We start from the raw sequence: 24,926 nt of genomic DNA, 5'->3' as shown, positions 1-24,926 counted from the left end.
CTAATTTCCTCACACAGGGTTCCGTGCGTGTAGATTCCGGACACATTAAACGGTTGCGCAGGGAAACCGTCCGCCCCGGCAGCTCGAGAAGGAAGTGTTGCCCCACCGTTAATTGCTCAACAAACCGAGAATACCGGGTCAAGTGGCAGGTTTTTACCAGAAGCAGCGTGTGAGGTAATGTTATTCAACTTGAACATATAACCTGTGAATTTTGTTTAATAACTGACAGTTAACGGGGGAGGTAACTTTAGCTTCTGTGTGGTGCTAGTAACGTCTCAGTGCTCTGAGTGTCTGCTCCGGACTAATAACGTTACAGAGCAACCAAGATAACTCCATGTTAAGGTGTGTGTTTCTTTTGTTCAGGACAGAGAGGACATTTAAGACTCAACCCAGAGGCGTTAGAGGTTACTTCCGACAAAGCAGCATAGCACGTAACGTTAGGTGTAAATTAAGTATACTGTGAACAATTGAACAACAGTCCTGGTCGACGTGCAGTCTCTTTTCCTCTCTTCAGAGGCTGTTCTTTGGCTCATTTCTCTCCATTTCTACTCTCTTGTTCTCTGACTTCATTTTGTATTAGTGCATCTTCTTATGTGTTCAATATTAATGATTATGGTTATTGTCCAAATGTCTGAAATACTAAAAAAAAGGATGATATGATAGGTATGAGTGTGACTAGGCTGCCCTTAAGAAAAACAGAGGCATTAACCACAAATATTTCAATCCTTTCAAATATTTTTAATGTGTTATGTTTGGAATTTTGTGTGTGTGTGTACATGTGTTTTGTTTAGTTTAAAATACAGTGTCAAAAGCCCAATTTAATATAGCAGAATGATTGTGAAGTCTGTATATTAAGTAGCTGAGTTTTATCTAGGAGGCTGTAGATCAGTCACCTCCAGAGTCTGGCCGATTTTGGCCCTCAGTCCAATTTCAAAAGGCCCTTGGCTTGTCTTTCAAAATATACTTTGTAATTAACACAATACTGGATAATCAAGCAAGATCGCTTTACACTTTTTGTTCATTCACCTTACAATGGCAGGGCAATCATACAGTTTGTAGACATGCATCAAGAAAGAACTATACAGGGGGAACTAATGTATTTTCAAAGACAGAGTACAAATACCTAACACCAGATATTTCCAGCTAGGTAGCAGACATAATTACAGCAAGATAGCATAAGGTCTAGAGTGAGGGCCATCGCCTTCAGGAGTGGCTGAAAGTTGAATACTTTTTCACTTAAAGACGAAACAGTTGCATTTTTTTTAATGATTCATATGATCTGAGGAGCAGCTGGCCACCACTGATGCGTCTAATCTGGTCCCTATTTAAAAAAAAAAAAGTTTGGACACTCCTGCTGTAGATGCAAGAAACCTTATGTTGACACTGTGCAGTGTTGTATTGACTCTAGCAAAGATCTGTAGAGATTTAAGCCCTTGGAGGGACATTTTGTTCTTCAAATCAATGAAGTGTTTTACTGTGCTCTGTCGGTATTTAATTCCAAAGCTCTCAGTCCAAGCTTACACCGCAGTGTCTAAGTGGCAGCTACAGCTTTTGTTTTGTCTTTTTATATTTCAAGATTCTGTCATTTCCGTACCCTGACTTGTCCTAGAATGACCTTAGCAGTGGTATTCAGATTCAGATTCAGATTCAGAAAACTTTATTGTCTGTCATAACAGAAAATCTTCTTCAACGTGCCTCCACATACAAGACAAGACAATACACTGATTAGAAACAATCGCACAACACAGATTCGGTGTGTATAGATCTTAAAAACAAGTATAAAATTAAAACTGTAAAAATAGACAAGATAAAAGGTGTGGATATGTGTAAAGGGACATAGTGCATCAGGGTTATTTTTGTCCATTGTTCATTGTTTATTTAAGATGTTTATGGCAGTGGGTATGAATGAGTTTTTGATAAGGTTATAACTGAAGCCTTAAAAGCTGACGTTATTCTGTGATTCTCAGTTTAAGCCATGGCTGGACCTGTTAGTCTGGAGCTTGATCCCATCTTCCTGAAGGGGCTGAGTTACCTGCACTCCAAGAGTAAAGATTCAGCCGAGAAACTCAAAGCATTACTAGATGAGTCCCTGTCAAGAGGCAGTGACTACCGTTCCATACAAAAAGTAAGGATTTTATCATGTTTTTCACATCTTGAGCCTTTATTTACGTTGTACCTTATTTTTATTCATTTCTCTTTAACTTTCATGTGTATGTAATTTACACAGCTGAATGCCAAGTAATCTGTGATATCACTGTGTATCCTCAGGATATGGATGTGTCAAAGGGATCTGTGTCAAAATTAAGCTTGAGCAAACAGGACTCCAAGTCCTCCTCAAGTTCATCCTCCTCCAGCAGCAGCAGTAGCAGTAGCAAATCTGGCTCAGAAAAGAGTAAGAAGGAGGCAGAGAAGAGACCCACTGAAAAGGTATGAATATGTAAATAAGGCCAGAGCGTCTTGAGGCTATCTTGACCGTTGCTTTGCTTTTTTGTCGACTATGTTCCAGTCCCGTTTTGCTGTGTGTGATCACATGTTCCTTTGAATTAGTACAGCATATATTTCAACTGTTAAGTCGTGATCAAATGTAACTACACACGTTTACATCTGTCATTTTAGTGTGAAGGTCAAAGTGGCTAATAGGAAAATGTTTTTTATGTGTTGGTTATCAAGTTTCCTTAAGACCTTTAGCACCGTATTGCAAAGCTGCACGCTCAGGCAAGAAGTGCAAGAAAAACAATTGCATTATGCCATATGGGACAGTATACTAATGAATAGGCTAGTTACAGTTTGACAGTGTTGTAACGTATGGCACTGATGTCAACATGCATTGTCCTAACGTTCCTCTTTCTGTCTTACTGACAAACAGGTCAGGGTGGACTTGGGTGAGGTGGACCCTCCGAAAAAGGCACGTTTAGAGAAGCAGGAGAATCGCTCTTCACCGATAACTGTTCAAACAAGCAAAGACCTTCTGCCAAATATAAATGACTATGATGAGACCAATGCAGATGACTTTGCCATGGAAATGGGCCTGGCTTGTGTGGTTTGCAGGTATACCTTCAATTTTAGCAAATAAACTAAATGTAGTTTTGCTCTAATACATGAGTTTCAGGATGTTAGCATGCATTCCAGTCTCATTATTCATTTCCATTCATGTTGATTTTGCTTGTGTGTTTTAATTGCCTAAGACAAATGACAGTGACCATGGGAAACCAGCTGGTTGAGTGCCAGGAGTGCCATAATCTGTACCACCAGGACTGTCACAAGCCCCAAGTGACAGACAAAGAAGTAAATGATCCACGGCTTGTGTGGTACTGTGCCCGCTGCACCCGGCAAATGAAACGTATGGTGAGGAAAATAAATTATATTCCAGTATCCACCATGTACGTAGTCACTGATTGTATGACAAATCAGTGCATAGTCATGTTGGTATTGTTTCTGTCTAAAGTACTATGTGTGTTTGTCCACTAGGCCCAGAAACCTCCACAGAAGCCTTCCCCATCCTCATCATCAGCACCTGTTGTAAAAGACACACTGGTGAAAAAGACAGAGCTTAAAGCCAAGCCTGACACAGCCAGCACCTTCCAAGCCTTCAAAAGAACAGAAGTGAAGGTACGTGTGGCTATGGTATGGCTGTATGCTGCCTTCTTTGATGCACAATAATAGGTGCTCCTGTGTCAACCTGAAGTCAAGCAGAAACTAGGATTCAGTTAAGTTATTACTGGTAGCAAGTGAGAGAAGAGCAATAGCTGTCAGTTTGCTTTAAAACACAGTCTGCATAAATCCCTGCAGAGGAAAATGAGCAGCAAGTGTACATTAATTTTTAAGGATCAGACCGCTGACATCTGCTGAGATAGTGTTGCAGTACAGTATCATTTCTCCAGAGGGATTGGGTTTCAAACTTTTTAGAGCACTTTTACTTACTGGAGTTCACCCCGGGGTTATTTTGACAGCAGACATGTTGCCTTGTAGTCAGGGATTTGATTATGTTAATTCAAGTTGGAGTGGGCGTATTGCTCAAGTAAGCAAGTTGAGGCATTGCCAAGCTTGCAGGTAACTCCGCTGATTGACATGTCTTGATAAATATGTATTTGCTCTTGTAAGCGGTGATCTGAAGATATGTTTAAAAGATCAGGTTGTTGTTTTTAAATTTTATTTATTTATTTTTTTTCTGTCAACAAATCCCACAGTGCATCGACAATGCATTGGTTAATCTCTGAATACTGTCTAAGTTATTATGATATACCAGAGTTTCAATACCGTCAAAAACACATATGCTCCTTTTTCTATTAAACTGATACAGAGATGCTGTGTTGAGGCGATGTATTGCAGTGCACAATATGTGCCACTAGAGGTCAGTCTCTACTTGTGGAACAGGCAGCTGTGCTAAAAAAAAAATAAAAATAGCAACTGCAAGTGGTAACGATAATGTTGCAGGACTACAGAAAAGGCTAGTTCCTCTGCTGCTGTTTGGGAGTATTGCCACATTTAACTTTATCTTGAGACGACTTCTTTTAATTACAAAAGAAGGTTATTGGCCACATGATTTTCATCTTTTCATCTCTGTTCAGCCCACTACGGGTGTGCCATATCATCTTGTTCACGATATTACTGGTATAATTTTTAATATCATATGAAAAGTTCATATTGTAATACTTGCAATATTTCGTTTTCATGCAGGAGTAAATAGTATATTCCCTGGGGGCTCTTTTCATTTGGCATTCTAATTAGTACCACAAAACACACACAATATCCACAGACAAAAACTATAGACTTTATCAAGTAAGCTGATCTATTGAACACTGAAATTAATTTCTTGGTTTTTGACTCTTTCTTTTGGCATCTTCTCAGGGTCTCGATTTTGAACTTTTAAAGGTTCTTATTATATAACAAGACACTATTGAATTTGTGTTACACTGTGATAATTGAGGTAACTGTTTATAATTCCAGGCATCCACGACATCAGCCAACCCCACCATCAGCAGCTCCTCCACCTCAGGCAGCGGTCTTACAGGCTGGGCTGCATTTGGCGCCAAAACAAACCCATCTCTTTCTGCCAGCTCCAAACTAGGTTCCTCTGGCGCAAGTGGGAGCCACAAGACCTTGACAACTCCATCTGGCCAGAAACCTGTCGGGCTGTCTGGGCTAGCAGGAGCCAAGTCGGGACTTGGGAGTGCAAAGATACCTGGAAGTGGCAACGGAAACGGCTCCAGCCAGGCACCTCTAAAACCTCCTCCACCCCTGACTCTGGGTAAGCAGCCGCTGAATCGCTCAGGGAGCGGTGAAAGCCATGGGAAAGGTGCTGCTTCAACAGGGGCCGGCTCCCCAAGCGGCTCCCAGGCAGGTGGAGGAGGGAACGGAGGCAGTAATGGAGGCGGTAACGGGAACAATGGGAACGGGGCGAAGGCTGCGCCAGGGGACAAAGCACCAACATCCCAAGAGTCCCAGCTAAACGCCATGAAACGGTTACAGCTGGTGAAGAAGAAAGCGGCGCAGAAGAAACTGAAGAAATGAGTAGAGGTAGAGAGAAACAAAGAGGAGGGGGAGGAGGTGTGAAAGAGCAGACAATAAACGTTTGTGGAATTAGTGTGCCAGAGCAGTTTGTTTGTGTTAAAAGAGCATCTGTATATGAGTAACACCATCCAGTCAAATACTTGAATCTTACTTTGTGTAAATGCTGCTGGACTGTGTGCCTCATTCTGTCCTAACAAGTCTAACCGGTGAAAAAGTGACTGTCGCTTTTTATTCAGAAACGTCATTAAAACCCTTCTTAAAAACTGACAGTAGCAACGACTGCGTAGCATGTGGTCTCCTTAAATGTGAATCATTATATTCTGTGGGACATATTGCGAGTGCATTGTGTTTATTGCTCACATTATTGTTAAATATAAATGCTGACATCATAGATTTCTTCATTTTACATTTGCATAAAATATATATACTTCATGTATAAATCATTTCACATATAACATTTACTTCATCTGTAAATTACTTCACATATAAAATTGACTTCATTAATAAATCACTTCATTATCAATATAAACTCGACAACACTGAAGTATAAAAAGTGCTCAGCACAGTGCTCTGTATTTTCCTACCATTACTGAAATTCATCACAGATTATTGGTGAGCTTTCTCGTTATGATCTTCTGAAGGCAAAGATGCGACATCAACACTTTCGGTATGAGACCTGTAATTACATGTAATGATACCAATTTTGCCTATGACGAAGCAGAAATGTGCCATGTTTTACAGTCAGGAATATTTCAACTATGTATGTAAGTGTAAGTGAGTTTGTTTCAAATGCCACAGGTTGGTTTTGGGGTCTTCTGGATATCCTGTGCATAAATACAAGGCCTCTATTTATGCGTAGGACATCTTGCCAAGGTAGTTGGCAGGCACGTATCCCCTTTGTCCATTAGCTTCAGCTAACCACCACTCCTTATTGCCTCCAAGGTCACAGAACTTAATGATGCGGACATGTTGGTACTCCTGCAAGGTCAGCTCCTGGTCACAGCGCGCTTGAAATGCATAGACAGCATAGAACTGTGGAAAGAGGCACAAATCAGTTGTAGCCTGGTGTGAAAACAAGCTGAACAAAAGCACTTCACAGTCAAATCTCAATTTACACTGACATTATTAAATGATATTTAAGTGTGTCTCCCGGTAAATCCAGAAGGTGGCACTGTTTATTAGCTTTCCGCAGGGACCTCATGTTACCACCAGTCTTAATTTTAATTGGTTACAATCTACTGACCCTTGTCAACACTTGATAGTTTAAGACCAATAACTGTGTCATGTTATGATGAAGATCAGAGGCATATTGGGTAGTCACAGCAGATAAAGCATGACAACAAGGAGGATGAAGCCTTGTAGAGTTGAAGCCAGAGTGACAGCACCATCATCATTTAATGTTACTCACCCCATTTAATTTCCAATGCGAGCCAGACAGAGACACTGTAAAGCTATCAAGTGTGCAGCCGCTGCTCTAGCAGAGCTTCTACTCACCCAGTCTATATAACTGCACACCTCCAGTTTTACTGGCCCTCTATAATAACAAGCCTCATATTTTACAGGTGGAGTCTCATATGTGAGCAGGCACTTACAGCCGGTTAAAGTTACATGGCTTACTGAGCCATTATTTTATTGTAATTATGAGGTTTATGTTCTGTGGGGTTTGTTGTGTTTCAGGTTTGTACCGTATCTTTCTGAATTCCTGATACTGTTTGGGAGTCAGTGTTTCACATGTGTGCACATGGGTATGTTTTTTTATTTCTGCTTTCTGTTGATCCTGCAAAACCTTGCAAGGGACATTTTAAAGAGAGAGTTCACCCCAAAATCAAAAAGACATATTTTTCCTCTTTCTTTTAGTGCTGTTTATCAGTCTAGATTGTTTTGGTGTGAGTTGCTGAGTTTGGGAGATATCAGCTGTAGAGATGTCTGCCTTGTCTTCAATATAATGGAACTAGATGGCACTCGGCTTGTGGTGCTCAGTGTGCCAAGAAAAATACATTTGAAAAACTCAACAGCAATGTCTCTTTCAAGAAATCATGAGCAGTTTCCTGTAGTAACTGTTTTCCTTCTACTGAACTACACTCACAATTGTGTTAGTGTGTAGCAGGAAGATGGCATCTACTGCTAGCTCACCTAGCACTACAGAGCTAGCTAACATTAGCTCACCAAGGAGGAAGCCATCAAATGTTTACATCTAGTGCTGTCACGGGCGCAAGCATTTTATCCATGAGTAGATGCACACTTCCTTCTGTGCAGTGATGTGGTTGACGGGTGTAGTTAGATAAAGAAAATAGTTCCTACATGAAACTGCTCACAACAAAGTCTGTGGATTATCTTGATTAACTGGGTCATGATTTCTGGAAAGAGACATTGCTGTTGAGTTTTTTAAAATTTTCCTGGAGCGTTGAGCACCGCAAGCCAAGTGCCATCTAGTTCCATTATAATGGAGAGTAGGCAGACATATCCAAGGCCAATATCTCCACCCCTCAGCATCGCACATCAAAACAATCTAGACTGATTAATAACACTACAGGTAAGAGGAACAATATGCATTTTTGATCTTGGGGTGAACTGTCCCGTTAAGCTTTCTGACCTAGACTGTTCTCAGGCTGATGACCAAAATCAGCTGAATCTTTTTTGCCCATCTCCCTTCTTCTAAGCATTGCAGTATCCTAAAATGGTATCCCTACGGTGCAAGACCAGTTTTGAAAAACACATGCAGGCTACCACACACACCTGCTGAGAGTTACTGTCCAGTGTGTCATCCAGGTCCTCAGGGCTGTCTGGCTCCCCCTGTAGTCCAGAGAGGGACGAGCTGCTGTCAGTGGTGTTGAGGTTGAAGCTGCGCAGGCTGCTGCTGCCACTGCCTGACACAAACAGGCTAAGGTCGTCAAAGTCCTCGTCCACCATGGCAGGCGGCTGCTGCTGCTGCTGCTCTTTGGCCATCTGGCCTGCCCGCTGGGAGTCCCTCAGAGGGTTGTACTGTTTCAGGAATGTGGAGTAGACGTAGCCCTGTGTACCTAACAGTGACACAAAGGGACAGTTTGTCAGGATGCCTGACTTCTGACTTAATTTTAGAAGGTTGGTAGCTAAATTGTTCTCTTAGATTTCTAATTGGGGTGGAATTAATTTTGTCTATAGTGTATAAAACACTGAAAGCTTACAGTAAAATTCATCACAGCATCTCTTTTCACAAACAGTGTCCCAGTTACTCTGCATCATCTACAGCAGTAGTTCCCAACTGGTTGGTTGCAGTCCAAAAGTGGGTCGTGAGTCTATTCTGAATGGACCACAAGCAGTGTAAATTTCGTTGAAGAAAACTATGATGGACATTTTTCATCAATGACGAAAGCAAAACTATGATGTGTTAGAAATAGATCTTGGTAATAGAAAGTAAGACAAAATCTATGTTTCATTTTCGTTGATGAGACAAGGCGTGACGAAAATGTTAGTGGTGGACTATCAGACATTGAAAGCTAAGAACTGTCGTGCTTGTAATTATCCTCAAATGCTGCATTGGCAATGGGCTGGTAAAGTCCAGTAAATAGTCTGTTGCAGGATGTTTCGCTAGCCAGCAAAGACACTCACACCAGAGCAGCGTCAGTTGACTAAAACATTTTGAATTTTCGACTAAACTTTCACTAAAGTACAGTGAGTTCCAGCACAAAGCTTTTTCTTTGAAGAACCTTTTCCTACTATAGAGTGAATGACTAAGAGCCCGGTCTTACTCCAAAGTCGTTGAAATCCAACGCTTGGGCAGTAATTTGTGGTGTCATAAACCAACAAAAAAGGTGTCCTTTAACATCAGCATGATACGCAGCTGGTTGCCGTTATATTTTAACGGCACCCAGCAGCATCAGGGGAAAACGTGGTGGGACAAGGATGTAACTTAGGGCAGCAAAAGTCAGAGTGGGGCTGGAGGGGTGGTGTCTAACAAACATCGACTTTCACCCAAGAGGGCGGTGTTCGTGTCCCGTAAGATTCTACAGCCAAACCCTGTTCTTTTTTCCTAAACTTAACCGTGCTTTTGTTGCCTAAACACAGCCATGTGTGTTTGTTGTTGAAGGAAAAAACGTCAATTTGCTGTGTTGTACTGACGTAGTGCATTTATTTTGAAAGAGACTGTATGTAAAGGTTAAATTTCCTGTGAAAACGGAAGTGTATCTTGAAAGTAGAGAACCTTAAACGGTGTCCCAGAACGTCAATAACCAATGCACCCAGGGTACCCTGCACGACGTATGTGGACATGCAAGGTACCCTGACTGACCTGGTCAATCAGTATGTGACGAGGTCAGACTGAGAATGTGTTGAACTAATGGACAGCTACGTGACAGAGACAGCAAACTACGGCATGCCTGAACGCAAGTATGACGCTAAATATATTAAACCGTGGACCTTGAACTAATGACTAAGGAGAAATCTGGACCCCGTGTCTAGACCAGTTGGGGACCACCGATCTACAGGACACATTGTCAACCATTTATATACAAACTATTTCTCTGGTAGTATTTCTTCAGTAGACTTCGGACATTAGTGCCAATAAAAACTGTTCTCAGGGAGGTCTGTGGACCTTAAGAGACAAATCTCAGGGTTTTTTTTTTTGTTTTTTTTTGTTACAGTATTATAGTAAGGTAATTACAGAACAAACTGTACTTCATAAGACCTTTTCATTTGTTAATCAAGAGACTGCTTCCTATAAATAAATGTGCATCATCTCTGGAGTATAAATGTGTATTATATGAGTCTACATGTCTCACATTAAGGCTGTAAGCAGAAGCTAGAGCATTTGCTTACACAATCTTAAATCCATGTGAGCGAACTGAATGTGTAAATGTGAGGCAAGCATATTCATACTGTTGATATCAACAGAAGGATGAATAACAACTTCCTGGGAATGCTTCTAATCCCAGAGGAAAAGACAAGTCTGTGAAGAATGTACTTCGCACCAAGAAACATGAACACACTCTTTTTTTTTCTAGAGCTCATAAAAAAAGGAAACTTGTTATTGTTGAGTACAGAGAGCCGCGCGTGCGTCGTCTCTCCGTCCTTGTTTCCGAATACCCATAGGGAGACGCTTTGTACTCTAGGTAACACTGCTTACAACGTGCAGTGGTTTGTTCCAAACAAGACATCGGGATCTCAGGTGCCTCTGTGAGATGTAGAGGGGAGATGGAGACAAGCTATGGAGTTGGCCCTGTTGTGAGGCAACCATCTCCAGAGGCGGGCAAAGAGGAACCAGCAACCATGACATCACAGGAGCCCCTGGGACTCATTCTTGTGTGCTGACTTGTCAGTGTCAGAAAGTAAAGTTTGGTGTGTGTCTGCACAGCCGCTGTCGTCTAACAGATGCAGGTGCACTTACAGAGGAATGTGTATAAAAGCAGACCTATACCGACCATACCTGCAGATCATCTACTCTGATAATTTACTTTGTCTTACTAACAGCATGCACCGAGAGCTACCTTGCCCCGAGGGTCTTTGTCCTTACAAACACACACATACACACACTCGCCTCCAGTATGAACTAGCCAGCGGCTGCTGCTGCCTAATGGGTCCGTGTCCTCCAGCAGGGCTACCAGCTCTCCCTCCAGCAGGCTGAGGTCCTGCTCCTGGCAGCCGTTACACTTCCTCTTCAGCTGGTACAAAAGGCTAGGTGGGTATTCTGCCAGCAGCCAGGCGCGCTGTTCCTCGGTTTGATGCTGCACCTCCGGCATCTGGAGGACAGCACAGCACAAAGGGTGTAATTATTTGAAGTGGGTCTGGTGTGTGGGCACATGTCAGCATGTTGTTGGTTATCAGTGTACGAAGGAGGGTGGAAGGTAATAAGCTCCTGGAAGTAGGAGTTTCAAATAGATCTACACTCCATGTCCGAGCACAAGCACACTCATATATGCACAGATGTGTATGCATATCTGTACACCTACACACATATAGGTTTATCAGTCTCGGGGGACTGATACCTGGGGGGGATTTGGGTTGCCAGGTGCCCCAGTTAATCACAGCCTGGAGCTATCCTCTGTGTCTGCCTTTGATAAGACTTATAGCTGCTCATTTATGGCTTGGAATTGCTTCAGAAAAAAAATTAAAACTCAGGGGAATATGTGTGACTTTTATTTCACCCTGGAGTCAATGAGAAGTTGACAGAAGCTGCTTCCACAGCTGACCAGGGATCTAAACAGGGCAGATTGAAGGCCAGAATTTGCATTATAGTCTCGAGTCCTGACGGGAATAATCTTTTCTATATTGTTTTCACTTTCTTACCATTGCTTTCTTGTCCCGTTGTCTCTCGAAGCTCACTTTCCGCTCCATTAACTTCTGTGCGTTATCCTTGACAAATGTCAGATTGTTCAGCTCATCCATGATGCTGTTCTGCACTTCAGCGATGTTTAACAATGGAGCCTGGAAAGACAATCACAACACATATTAGTTTCAATAGTAAAGGTGCAGTGTGTCAGATTTAGGGGGATAATATAATAAGGTTTTTTTTTTATTGTATCACCTGAAAATAAGAATCTTGTTTTCTTTACCATAGAATTAGACATTTATATTTACATGGGGAGCAAATCCTCGTCTATGGAGACAGTTATGTTGCACTGTGTGTTTCTACAATAGCCCAGAGCAGACAAACCAAAACACTGGCTCTAGAAAAGGTCATTCGTGCCTTTGCGTTTTTGCATTTGTGTGTTTTCGTGTCAGCCACAGATGTTTTTAATGTAAAACGGCTTCATTCAGTGTTTTTACCGGTTCAAATTCCTGGATCTATTTGTTTTGGAGAAGAAGAGACTTCTGTGGATAATATAGCTCAAGGTTAAAACCTTCTGAACATCTGAAATTTAACATTAACATACAGTCTCTTTCAAAATAAACGCACTACATCGGTACCAGGGTAACACCACGAACTGACATTTTTAGGTGACGTGGTTAGGTTTTGGCAACAAAAGGAATTGGTTAGGTTTAGGAAAAAGGAACGAGGTTTGGCTTTAGAATCTTACAGGACACGAACACCGCTGTCTCGGGTGAAGGTCGGTGTTTGTTTGACCAATCCACAACCCCTCCAACCAGCCCTACTTGGACTTTCACCACCTTAACTTACATCCTCGTCCTGCCACGTTTCCCCCTGACGCCACTGGGTGCCATTAAACTATAATGGCAACCAGCCGCGTATCATGCTGACATTAAAGGACGGCTTTTTCTGTTGGTTTCCGACGCTGCAAGTCACTGCCCAAGTGCCGGATTTCGACAACTTCGGAGTATGACCGGGCTCGCAAGACAGTGTCGGAGAAACACTGAGTTGTAATGGAATTTGCTTTATTCAGTGTTTTACCAGTTTAAATCATCGGATCTGTTTGTTTTGGAGATGAGGAGACCTCTGTGGATAATTCGGCTCATGGTAAAAACCAATGAACATTGATGGAATTCTAACCTGAAGAAGTTTCAGCTGGTTGTATTCTGCTAGATGCCACTAAATCCCCCTAAATGTTACACACTGTTCCTCTGAATAGACTAAAAATAAATGAATGTGATTTATGTGTGGTATCCTCACCGGTAGCTGCTGTATGGATGGGGCACGAATGAGTATTTTATTCATCAGTCCTGTAAGCAGGGCTGTTAGACACACCACACAGTTGGTCAGGATAGTATAGGCGGCCATGTTGAACCTCTGCAACTCTTCCACCAGCAAGGCATTGATGGCTTCATAGTCCCTCCTGGCAGGACCAGGCGGGTCTACTGACACCAGCGAAGGAGTGGAGGAAGTGGTGGATGAGGATGAGGATGAAAAAGAAGAGGAGCGCTCCAGGTGGCTGCAGTAATCCAGCAATTTGTCATAACGCTTCTGGATGAGCTTCTGTGGGGCTGTGAACATGCCCTGCAGGGAGGAGAGGGGGGCAAGGACCAGGCGCTCCATGCTGTCTTTCTGGAGCAAGAAGTCAATGAGGCGGCAGAAGATGAATAGAGATATCCAGTGCTAGTCTACACATTTTCATTAAGTCCTCTGTGTTATGCATTCTGTACATGCAAACAGGTATTTTTACTGTGTTTTTATATGATTTTTCTTTTGTTTTTAGAAAGCAGCAGCACCTTTAATTTACAACAATTTTCTTCAAGTGGAGACAAGCAAAGTACGTCTTAACGTTAACACTGAATACATAACAACAGAGCTGCTCCAGCTTGATTTGCATGCTGACAAATGAGGGGTAGTGATGTTATTCGGCTTACAGTAAGGCTTTAGCAGACTTCATCTATCCTAGTTTGCAAAATGTAATGGGTAGTACTTTACATAAAGTAAAGAGAAATGCTTCTTTGGTGAAAATGTTCTGTTTCCTGAGAGCATCTATCCGTTACAGCTGTCATGTTTTCATTATGGCAGACACAATGGATCCCTTTTCACACAAAATAAGTCTGTCACTTTTCTTCACAAGAGTACACATGCCTTTGTGTATACTTATTTTGTAAAGCTTATCACAGACTTTGGTTTGAGGCAGTGCTAAACTGCTTCAGTGAAGTGAGCTGCTTCACAAAGAGTCTTATTCAAAGGTGTAGTTATCTTGAAATTGGCCACAGTGCAATCCACAGAGAGGAGAAGGGCAGGAAAAGGAAGGCTGCAGAGTTACAGAGGGACCTAGCAGGAAGGTTAGAGGCAGAGAAGAAGAGGATTAATATAACGGAGAGAAGACAGGTAGCTGTGGGCAAAGTGACAGATGACTCGTAGTGGGAGGGTGAATGGGAGGTCATGTAGGAACAGGACAGCAAAGCAAGGACAGACGCGAATACAGAAGATTCACGGAGGAGAGGAATACGCTGGATAGTAAAGTAAATGATGCCTTGAATGAAACTCATACATTATACAAAAGCTGCACTTACAAAGTGCTTATAGGGGTCATTTCCATTATTGTGCGATGAGCCGTTTGTGTCATTTTTGTTTGGATCCTTGATCATGTCCTCCATGTCCTGCACATTCTGAACAGCTACAGACACCATTTCCTGCAGAACAGACACCAAGAAAAATAGTCTCAGAGAGTTGACAGAATATTTAAAACCATTAAACTCACGCACACACTTTTTGTAGTAGGACACACTAATATGTTCCTACCTGAGTGTGCTGCAGGTAACATTGAACATTCTTGACCAGCTGCCTTACAGCTTTCTCCAGACTCCTGAACAGCTTCTCCTCTTTATCGAATACTTCATCTCTCACCTACAGATGCAAGAGTTTAAATATGTTGCCCGAACAGTAGCCTTTGTATTTACAGATGCATAAAAGCAGCAATTTGGAGATTAAACATGTATCTTTAGGCCAGAAAACTTTATTCTATGAATTATTTAAAGGTCCAGTGTGTAGGAGTTAGGGGAACATGTTGGCAGAAATGAAATCTAATATAATAAGTATGTTTTCTTTGGTTTATAATCACCTGAAAATACAAACTGTTGTATTTTTGTTAGCTTAGAAAGAGCTGTTTATATCTACGTAGGGAGTTGGTCCTCATTTACAGAGACTGCCATGTTGCACCACCATGTTTCTACAGTAGCCCAGAAGAGACAAAACTAAACACTGGCTCCAGGGAGGGACACTCGGGTTTTGTGTCAGCCACTGTAGTTAGCAGCCCCTCCGCGACAAGAGGGTCGGAAAAACACTGCTTCATTCAGTGATTTTTACCAGTTTTAATCACTGATCTGTTTGTTTTGAGAACAAAGATACCTCTGTGGATAATTTGGCTCATGGTAACTACCACTTGAATATCTGGATTAGAAATAAGGTGAGCACACACTAAGCTATCAGAGAAAAAATATATAATTCAGCTTCCAGTACAAAACTGCTGAACAATGAACACTGGTTTTAAATTGCAACCAGAAGTTTCACCTGGTTGCAATCTGCAGTCCTCACTGCTAGATAAATCCCCCTAAATCTTACACACTGCTCCTTTAAACTGTCAGTTCAACAAGACTCATGACTTTCATTCCATGTCTTTCACCGTATTTTACCTGTGGTTCAACTCCAGTGAGGATCTTGAGATAGCCAGCAAACCTGTCGCCTTTCTTCCTGATAGAGTGGATGTTGAACTTGTTCAGTTTGCCCCTCAGTGTGCCTTCATCTTCTGATCGCTTATACTTCATAACTGAGAATGAACAGGAAGACAGAACAAAAATTGAAACAAGAGACGATCATTTACAACGAACCAGCCATCAATGATAAAATATGCTTGCATGTGTCAGTGTAAGTTAAATCTCACCTATATCCTTGCGTCTCTTGAACTCATTGATGTTAACATTGATGATCTTGGCAGCAGTGAACGCCTCCTGCAGTGGCCGATAGTCAGGATGGTCTTCAGGTGTGGCGTGCCACAGCTCTCCGAGCAGCAAAGGGTACTTCATGATCCTCTGGACTGGCTTAATGAGCAGTGAACCCATGTTCAGCAGGGTGGGTTTCCCTCTGTGCAAATAAATATAACTGTCAGTAAACAATGATTAACATAAATTGTTACAACCTACAGAGCAGAGATTCAGAAATTAAGACAATAATCAAGATCTATATATGATAGTGTATTCAATATGGAAATCAGTTTATTTCAAATGCCAACATAAATGTTTCATTACTTACTCTTGGTCATAGATTTTCCTGTAATTACAAAGAAAAAGAAACAGTCCCCACCAAGATTATTCACTTTAATTAGTAATGTTTAGAATATCAGTGAAGTTATAAATAATGTTTAAAAATGTTTGGAGGAATTGACTGGACTCACTTCAGAGCTAATACACATGTGGTGAAATGTTGCCGCATTTCTTCCTCTTTCTCGTAGGATTTGAGCGACATGTTGGCATCATCATGATGGTAACAGTAAATCTTGTAAACGTCTTCTAAAGCTGCCTTTGCCTGGATGAATATGTCTCCTTCAAATAAAATGGGGTCTCGTTAGATCTTTTGCCAAATATGAACCGCTGCAGTAAAAGTCAGTTAAATTAAATCAGACAAGAGTGAAAACGGCATTACCTATAACAACTGCCTCTGGATCAGGGTCAGCCCTGGCCTCATGCAGTCTGTGAAGGAGCGCTGCAGATACCTCACACACTGTCTCCATGTTGGTGAACAACCTGTCGACATCCACAACCTAACAGAGGGTGAAAAAATCAAATGTTGAATGCAAATGAAACAATCAAAATTAGCATATACTGCATATATAGTGCATTGTCTCTCAATATACCAGCAGACCAGAATCTTTACTGTATAAACAAGCTAAAATGTATATCAGTTCCCCCTTAGAGTCACCCCTTTTCTTAAAATTACAGAGTTGATTCCTTATAATTTAAGTTTGAATTGATTCTCCCCTTCATTGAGACCCTGAAAAACATTTACCTGCAAATTTCGTAGAGGCTGAACAACCTCTCTGATGCACAGCTCCAGGTCTGTGAGGAAGTCCTTTTCAGTCTGCACCAGCTCCTGAATGACTTTCGCCCTGCGGTTCATCTTCCTCAAACGGATCTCCTCCGGGTCCACCGTCGGAGAGTGGATTGTGGACAGGTCGGGCGGTGTCATTTTCTCTGTGGAAAGATGACATTATAAGTTTAGTATAAAATGGGCAGTCTCATATGACAGCTTCTGGTCTAATTAGTCACACCGGTCATACAAGGATATGGAAAACTACTGATGTTGTGAGTGTACAGGGGATGTTTGTACTCCCCCTCCCCACCACCCCAATAAAAACCAACATGTTCTCACTCTGACCTCGGCAAATATCGACGTTTGGTCATGGACTTTCCACGTGCAGATAAGACATGAAAGGTTACCTGGGTGCGTTGGTTTATTCTGGGAGGCTGTGTCAAGTTAGGGCCGTTTCATAATGCAAGCGACGTACTTGAAATTAAACACTTTTTGTTATTCACAGAGGAGGCGGGTATGAAATATGGCAGGGGCGGAGGAAAAACTTTGCGAACTCGTAAGGGCACACCCCCATTTATATGACTGTTCTAGTGCCCTGCATTCTAGCAGTACTAGCTAGCCGGAATGTACCGGTGACTCTACTACCCCCTATTGCACAAGCGATGTATTGCATTTCAAGTGTCGCCTGCATTGCTTGCATTCAATGCGTTGACTATGAAAGGATAAATGCACATTGGTAAAACACTGTGAATTGACGTTTTTTGCCCTCAACAACTAACGCACATGGTCGGATTCAGGCAACAAAAACATGTGGTTGGATTTAGGAAAAAAGAATAGGGTTTGGCTTTATAATATTACGGGAAGCGAATACCTCTCTCCCGAGTGGAAGTTGTTGTTTGTTGGACCCATCAACCTTCATTGCCTTAAGTTTCATTTGTGTCCCGCTGCATTTCCCCTTGACGCCGCCGAGCGCCTTTAAAATATAATGGCAATCGGCGGTGTATCATGCCAACGTTAAAGGATGGCTTTTTCGTCAGTGTCTGAACGTTGCAAGTCATCGCCCAAGTGCAGGATTTCCACGACTTTGGAGTGAGACCGGTTTGAAACATGGAAGTAGCAGAGGACATTTGTTTTGACAAAGTGCTAAAATGCAGCTCATAGATGCAACAGTGCCTTTCAGTAAGTAAAAGCATAGACTGCGGAGGTCTGTGCCCAGGTAACTTTTAGACTCTAATATGATATTTTTATGAATAAAAGATTTTTTTTTCTCAAAACGTGTACTTTAAAAGCACCAAGCGATGTCGGTCACTGTCACCCACTCCCACTGACTGCTGCATCATCTGCTGGTTTGGCAATGCTACTGAGGCACAGATAAATATCGTCAGATAAACTGTTACACCGTCAGTAAACTAATACCTTACCATATATGGAATGTATCTATGGAGACAGAATGATTAAGAAGGTAAATAACATCATGAGGCACCCCCTTGCCTCCTCATTTAATCTGTTGCCATTTGGGCGATGATGTTGCCCCCCTCTGTTCACTAAAAATAGAGCCAAGTTTTCATTTGTTCCACAAGCCATTATGTTTTTATATAGGTAATGGACTAGCAACGTATCTCATATGCACTGTGGCTGCTCCTTCCTGGTCCTAAAGGATGTCCAGCTGGTCTGGCCTTTCCCCCTCCTAGTATGTGTATGGGTATATGAATGAATCTTTCTGTTTTGTCTTTTTATGTCTATTGATGATTTCTTTATCTCTGTAAGTGACCTTCATGATATTGGCATGTGTATATGGTGACTTTGTGATGTTCTGATGAAATGGCTGTGATTATGCTGCAAACCAATTTTCTCATAGGGACAAATAAAAGTATCTGTCTGCTGCGATGCACATTTACCTCAGCGATCATAGAGGATAATCTGAGCGTTTGTGTTCCAATATGTGTGTGTTCATTGTGCATACAGATGTGTGTGTGGTCTAAGACTAAAACAGTCTTCTGTAGTGTCATTAAATACATCAGTAATATAAGCCTTTTGTCAGTTTCAATGCATATGTCTCCCACCCTCTTTGCATGCCTTGAAATTATGCCCCACCCCCCACCCACTTATTCAGATTTATTCCATGGTCCATGCTTTAAAGTGGTAGTTGCAAAATGAAGCAACTATGTGTGGTTGAAGCAGGAAGTATGTTGATATTTCCACTGAAAAATGATGCAGAAAAGGCAAAAATCGGTGCAGAAAATTCACCAGAATGCAGGAAAAATTAAGTGTTTGATGCTCAAAATTTCAGACCAGACTAACCACAGACCCTCCAACTTCATATGTGTGCCCACCAAATGTTGAAAAAATAAAACTATGACCTTGTGTGAGTGCACTCACATTTTGCTGTTAATCTGCCATTTCACCCCAAAATGTTCAGTATGTGTTTGCCAACATTCCCAGCCATCTGTGTGCATTTTCTAGAAATGCTGGTAAACACCGTGCCCCTGTGGGCTGTGCATGCTTGGAAAAAAACCTACATCTCTTTCTAACGCATCCCGCTTGACGCCTGAGCAGCCATCAGTATTTCACGGTGATATAATTATTTTGACTCGAGCGCCAAAAGGCCTCACTTAACATGCCAGTCAGGCTCACTTCTCTTTTTTTATTGCTCTGCTGCCTAATCAGTCTGTGGCTGCTCTGTGCTTTGCATGGCAGGCAGGAGTGTCTGTTCAGGGAAGAGGGATGCTTCCTTGCTGTCTAATCAACGCCACACACCGCTTCCTTCTCTGGAGGGGGAGAGAAAGAGAGAGAGAGAGAGGAGGAGGAGGAGAGGGAGACAGAGGGCTGCGGGGCTCGTGTCAGGTTACAGAACTAATCGTGCCGCTGATGTAATGCTCCGTCGTGCTCAGGCATTCCATCTGCTCAGACTGGGAGTGTGTGGGGGGAGTGGCACACAATGATGAACGCACACCTACCTATGCAAGGACACATACACACACTGACACTGATTCATACAGGGAGGGATACATACAAAGTGTCATGCATGCACATACAAAATGCCTCCTCAGTGTCACACATATACACAGACAGTAAACTTGCATATCGCTGGACTGTAGGAGGTTCAACTTTGTGTTTAATCACAGCCAAGGCACCATATTCAAATAGAAAAGAATAATGTACAGATTAACTAACCAGGTAATGATTAGCACAGTCACACCCTTTGTATATGTTCTCAGTACTGTAATCTTGAGTTTTGACCACATTTTCTTGCACACAATAAAAAAAGTAGGCAAAATCGAAATTGCACTGTCAGCGAAACAAGTAGGGCAGGAATAGGAGCATTCTTCTTTATTTCCTAAATATCCTTACTGTTTCATTATCAGAAAACAACCCATTTGTTTCCTTGTTCAGGCAACAGGAATGACCAGTCACAAATGCTGTGAATGAAACTACATGTCGCCATGACTGAAAGGTATCGTAACTAGCATCTGAAGCTGAGTAGAATGGGTCATCATGTGTCTCTGTCCAGTCGACAGTACTTTCTCTTGGATGCAAACACTGTACAGATTGTTCACACCTGACTGACTCTGGCAGAGATCTGATCACAGACCGCTTGCAACACTGCATACAGTTACACCTTACATTTTCCTTTTTTCCCTGAGATACAGGAATAAAACAAACACCTGCAGAGGTGAATCATCACCTTTCTTAAAATCTGAGCATTGTAAACTTAACAAATGTGAAGGAATATGTTCTTCCCATTGTATTTTGATAAGGATTATGTTGTAATACCTGTTTTAAATGTGGTCAGCTGTGGAAAAGTTGGTGTATCATTTAAAGCTGCTATAACCTCATCCCCATTTTTCATCTCCTCTGAATGATTGCAGACAATGCAACAGGTAAAACTAACAACAGTACTTATAGTAAAAGCATGTAAGGGAAGCTCTGTATGACTAAACCATACTGTGCCGTCATAAACCTAAACCTCCTTTGGTAGTTATTAATAAACAAAAGCATAGATTTCCAGGGGGGATTCAATATTTGGAGCATGTGCATTTAATTTAAAAGGATTTAAGTAGCAATGGATTTTTACTTTGACAAAAAATGAAGGACATTTACATTTACACTATAAATGAATGCAGGAAAAGCACAAACTGGTGCACAAAAAATCACCAGAATTAAGGGAAATTAGTGTTTGAAGTCAAAAGTTTTCTGTTGGAGGGTCCCTGTTTTGAATTTTCCCCCTGATATTGAATTAAAAACTACGCCCTTGGCCTGATAACACTTGAGAAACATTCAAGGTCATCTGTTGTATGCGTCTAATGAAGCTTTGGAATAATAAGTGTTCAAGATATTTCCACCTTTTATTGTGGAATAACATTTTACATCATTATAGTAGCATCAGAGAAAGTGTTTAACTGGAGGAAATGTTATGTAACAGAAGTATCTCATTCATGTTTCAACACTATCATGAAGTGTCACGTGGCTACGCGTGAAAAGACACCCCAGAACCAGTGAAAACCTCCACCCGTGAGAAAAGGCCCCATAATGATAGATCAAGTGTGAATTCCTGGTGGCTTGCTCGCACAGAGGTGCAAAAAAAAAAATCATAAAGATTCTCTTGAAAGCATTTTGAATTGTGTTTGTAAGTTGTGAGAGCTGGCCTTGACAGATCCCCCCACATTGACACATTCACAGTGTTACAAAAAATTGCATTACACCAGCAGCAGACCTCAAACTGTGCTGACTTCTCCTTTTGCCGGCATTATGTTTGGTGAGGTATGGTTGCCGGCACAGGAGTTCCCATGAAAGTGGATATAGGGCTTTTCACTGTTCAGCCCATTGAAAGGGATCTAACAGACAGCCCCAGAACAGAATACAAGGCATGGTGTATCACGTATCGCTAGGCAAGAAAAACCTTGTGTCGTAAAATGGGAGAATACTGAGAATATGTTTTGGATAAAGCTAACAATTAAAAAAATACCTGAAACTGTCTACACTAAAAAGATTTATTCTAACTTAAAAGAAAGTTAAGTATGTTGCCAATCATTTAAAGAAGCCATATAATGAAGCCATAAGGTGACCCACACTCACAGTCCAGTCCACAAACAATATAAAACCACCTCAAAGTAACCTGCGCCATGAATGTTTTCCGGGTAAATACATATTTAGTTTATTACTGTCCTTTCATGTCAGTTTTCTGCTGGTAAATCATTGCCGGAACCATTATATCTAGTTTCTGTGAATAATTAGACACACTGATGTCATGTTGCCATGGCTCTGCGGCTTGACCAACCTGTCTGACAAGCAGATGAGAACTGGCTGTCAAGCAGCAGCAGCTCACATGTTTCCTCTTTCAGTGAAGTCATCAGTCTGTCAATATTTGCAATGGTAATACCACTGTAAATATGTAATGCCTCTCGTCAGGTGTGAGGCTAAAGTCAAACAGGGGAGGGCGATTGGTTTACTGAAAACACCCCGGTGTGTTTTTGACAACCCTGCCTGCCATTATGCAGGTGGGCCAAGAAAACAGAAAGTGCAAAGGAGTAGAGAGTGTCTCTATTTCAGGTAAACAGAGCAGATGCTGATAAGGCAAGTGTGTGTGTGTGTGTGTGTGTGTGAGAGAAAGCTATCTTATCAGTTAAACACTAAGTGAGAAGTGTGTTATACTTTGCTGATTCAAACAAAGTGCCACTTGTCATTTTGGCATGTGACGTGATGTGTTCACAGAAAAAGGAAACGCAGGAACAAGTGGCACAGGAAAGCCTACATGATTTGGCTAATCTTTAATGGTGACCCAATACTGACACGGTGATGTCAGTCATTTTGCCTGAAGTGCAGCATTCCCAGCCACTGACTGCACTCTAAGGACAGGTGAAGCCAGTTTTTCTGAATCGTGGACATCATGTGTGTTGTGTCAGCAGTTGTCATGAGGAACCATAGGCTACAGCTGGGGCCTGACAATATGGATTTTTTTTATCTCAACTCTTTCTCCTCTCCAGCTTGTTCTTACTTTCCAGGTCAAACTATGCATGTTACATTCAAACCAAACTGTAACACCAATCGTCTGACATCTCTTGAAACTCTTTCGGTAAACTTGATGATGAAAAATAATCCGTACGCCCTTCTTTGCACGTCACGGGTGTCTAGGTCTTGTTTACAAGCTGGTCTGGAACACTTCTAAAGCCACTCCTCTGTGCCTGAGTTTGGAGCGCAGTTTGCATATGTGGCTTCATCCCTGTGGGAGTATCTCCTGCTCAACACATAGTAACACAACAGGTGCCCGGTAGGCAGAGCAGTGCGTTCTCTATGTGTGTTGAATTGTTGCCCTCAAGCCATGGAGTCTGCTCTTATAACTTATATGTAGTTAAAGTTCTCTTATACAATGTGTTATCAACAGGATTGCAATGTAAAGAGTTGAGAGACTTGTCTGACGTGTGTATAGATTGTTGCCATAGTTTTGACCCCTGGGGAGGTCATTAGCTGGTGTACCTTTAAGTTTGGCGCTGTACTCCGTCTTGTCAGACTGGCTCCTTCTCACCAGCGTCCCCAGGTTGATGTCACCTTTGGTTGTGTCCTCAGCCACGATGGTGTCCGTCTTCCTCCTCTCCAGGTAACGCAGGAACACAGGCCGGTTCCTCCTCTTTATCACTTTGTCTTTTTCCTTCTCCTTCTCACCCCCGCCGGCCTCGTTGGGATCCATGGCGAGGCCGTCAGCTCCCTCTCAGAGCAGTCAAGGAGAAAAGAAGGGGAAGAGAGAGGGACAGGAAGAGGGAGAGAGAAGCAGAGAGAGAGAGAGAGAGAGAGAGCCTGGGAAGTACAACAGGTGTAGTGTTCACTGTGCACTGACTGTCAGCTCTGCACAGGTAATCTAGCTCCTCCCTGTGTCTACCTGTCATGAGAGCTATGTGGCCACACCTCTGTGCTGCTGTGCTATGCTTCTTCCCTTAGAATAGTCCAGGGAGAAGGTTTGATGCCGGAGTAGTGACCACCAGCTAAAATCTTCTTTTCATTTTTACTATAATAAATGTCCTCAATATAACACACATGTGAGACCTCACGTAGACGCTGCAAATGGGCCAACTGTTGACAAGGAAGTATTTATGTAATGTAATATGTAATGTAATATGTTAAAGAAAATCATGCACAGAAAGTATGTGCCACATTGTACCACTGTAATGTGTCTGATTTAGGGGGATATAGGCCTATTGGCAAGAGCGGGGTATAATATAATAAGTATGTTTTCCTTAGTGTAAAATCAACTGGAAATAAGAATTGTTGTGCTTTTGTTACCTTAGAATGAGCCATTTCAATCTACGTTTATATCTACTTAAGGAGCGGGTCCTTTTTAATGCTTTTCGCCATGTTGTTTCTACAGTAGCCCAGAATGGACAAACCATAGATATATAGACATAGATAGGGCCATTCACATTGATGTGATGGTGGAAATTTTGAGCGGCAAACACTTGATTTCCTGCATTCTAGTGAGTCTTTATGCACCAATTTCTGCCTTTTGTGCATCAATTTATGGCTTAAACGTCTTTGATTTTGTCAAAATAAAAGTCATGCTACTTTCATGTTTTTTATTGGAGGGGTGGGGGGTCGTGTTCCCTGCATCCCCCCTGAAATCTATACTTACACTTGTATGTGCTGACTAATGGCTGTCTGGTTAGTGTTTTATAGTTGTTATAATAATAATACATTGGATTTATAAACTGTTTATAGGATACTCAAAGACGCTTTACAGAGAGCAACAACAGCAATCAATCAAAAAAAAACATTTATAGGGAGGCAGGGAGGGAAGTAGTACAGAGAGGGCGAAGTACACTGAATTTAAAGGCTATGGGCAGTTTTGAAAAGGTGTGTTTTGAGGTTTTTCTTGAAGGTGGAGAGTGAAAGACTGGGAGTTAAGATTGCAAAACACCGATAATCATATTTTCAAGTTTTTGTGTCCCTTTACGAAAATGTATTCTTTCAAGCTAGAAATGGATGCTCATAAAATATCAGACCTGGTCAGACAGGTAATTCATCAACACACATGCTGCCACTACGATTTCAG

General features: G+C 41.8%; 2 protein-coding genes across 6 annotated transcripts; one reads left to right on the top strand and one right to left on the bottom strand.

Moving 5' to 3' along the window:
- The first annotated feature begins 51 nt into the window (after positions 1 to 51).
- ints12 (integrator complex subunit 12) lies at positions 52 to 5,914 on the top strand. The gene is made up of 7 exons (XM_033624576.2): positions 52 to 174; positions 1,968 to 2,125; positions 2,269 to 2,427; positions 2,867 to 3,048; positions 3,186 to 3,345; positions 3,469 to 3,609; positions 4,948 to 5,914. Exons 2-7 carry the CDS (start codon positions 1,976 to 1,978, stop codon positions 5,509 to 5,511), a joined length of 1,356 nt encoding a protein of 451 aa, XP_033480467.2. The 5' UTR covers positions 52 to 174; positions 1,968 to 1,975; the 3' UTR covers positions 5,512 to 5,914.
- arhgef38 (Rho guanine nucleotide exchange factor (GEF) 38) lies at positions 5,844 to 23,689 on the bottom strand. 5 transcript variants are annotated; one of them, XM_033624573.2, is made up of 14 exons: positions 23,360 to 23,673; positions 16,862 to 17,046; positions 16,499 to 16,616; positions 16,251 to 16,398; positions 16,109 to 16,126; positions 15,741 to 15,940; positions 15,493 to 15,626; positions 14,603 to 14,707; positions 14,374 to 14,493; positions 13,055 to 13,426; positions 11,773 to 11,910; positions 11,024 to 11,225; positions 8,248 to 8,531; positions 5,844 to 6,543 (listed from the first exon to the last, which is right to left on the bottom strand). In XM_033624573.2, exons 1-14 carry the CDS (start codon positions 23,568 to 23,570, stop codon positions 6,361 to 6,363), a joined length of 2,418 nt encoding a protein of 805 aa, XP_033480464.1. In that variant the 5' UTR covers positions 23,571 to 23,673; the 3' UTR covers positions 5,844 to 6,360. The 5 variants fall into 5 exon arrangements, with proteins under 5 accessions (XP_033480464.1, XP_078022377.1, XP_033480465.1 ...); XM_078166251.1 differs by lacking the exon at positions 23,360 to 23,673 and adding an exon at positions 17,124 to 17,145; XM_033624574.2 differs by lacking the exon at positions 16,109 to 16,126.
- Between the last annotated feature and the right edge of the window lie 1,237 nt (positions 23,690 to 24,926).

Source organism: Epinephelus lanceolatus, chromosome 3 (genome assembly GCF_041903045.1).
Source record: "Epinephelus lanceolatus isolate andai-2023 chromosome 3, ASM4190304v1, whole genome shotgun sequence".
Lineage (NCBI taxonomy): Eukaryota > Metazoa > Chordata > Actinopteri > Perciformes > Serranidae > Epinephelus > Epinephelus lanceolatus.
This window is presented reverse-complemented; position numbering and strand designations above follow the sequence as displayed.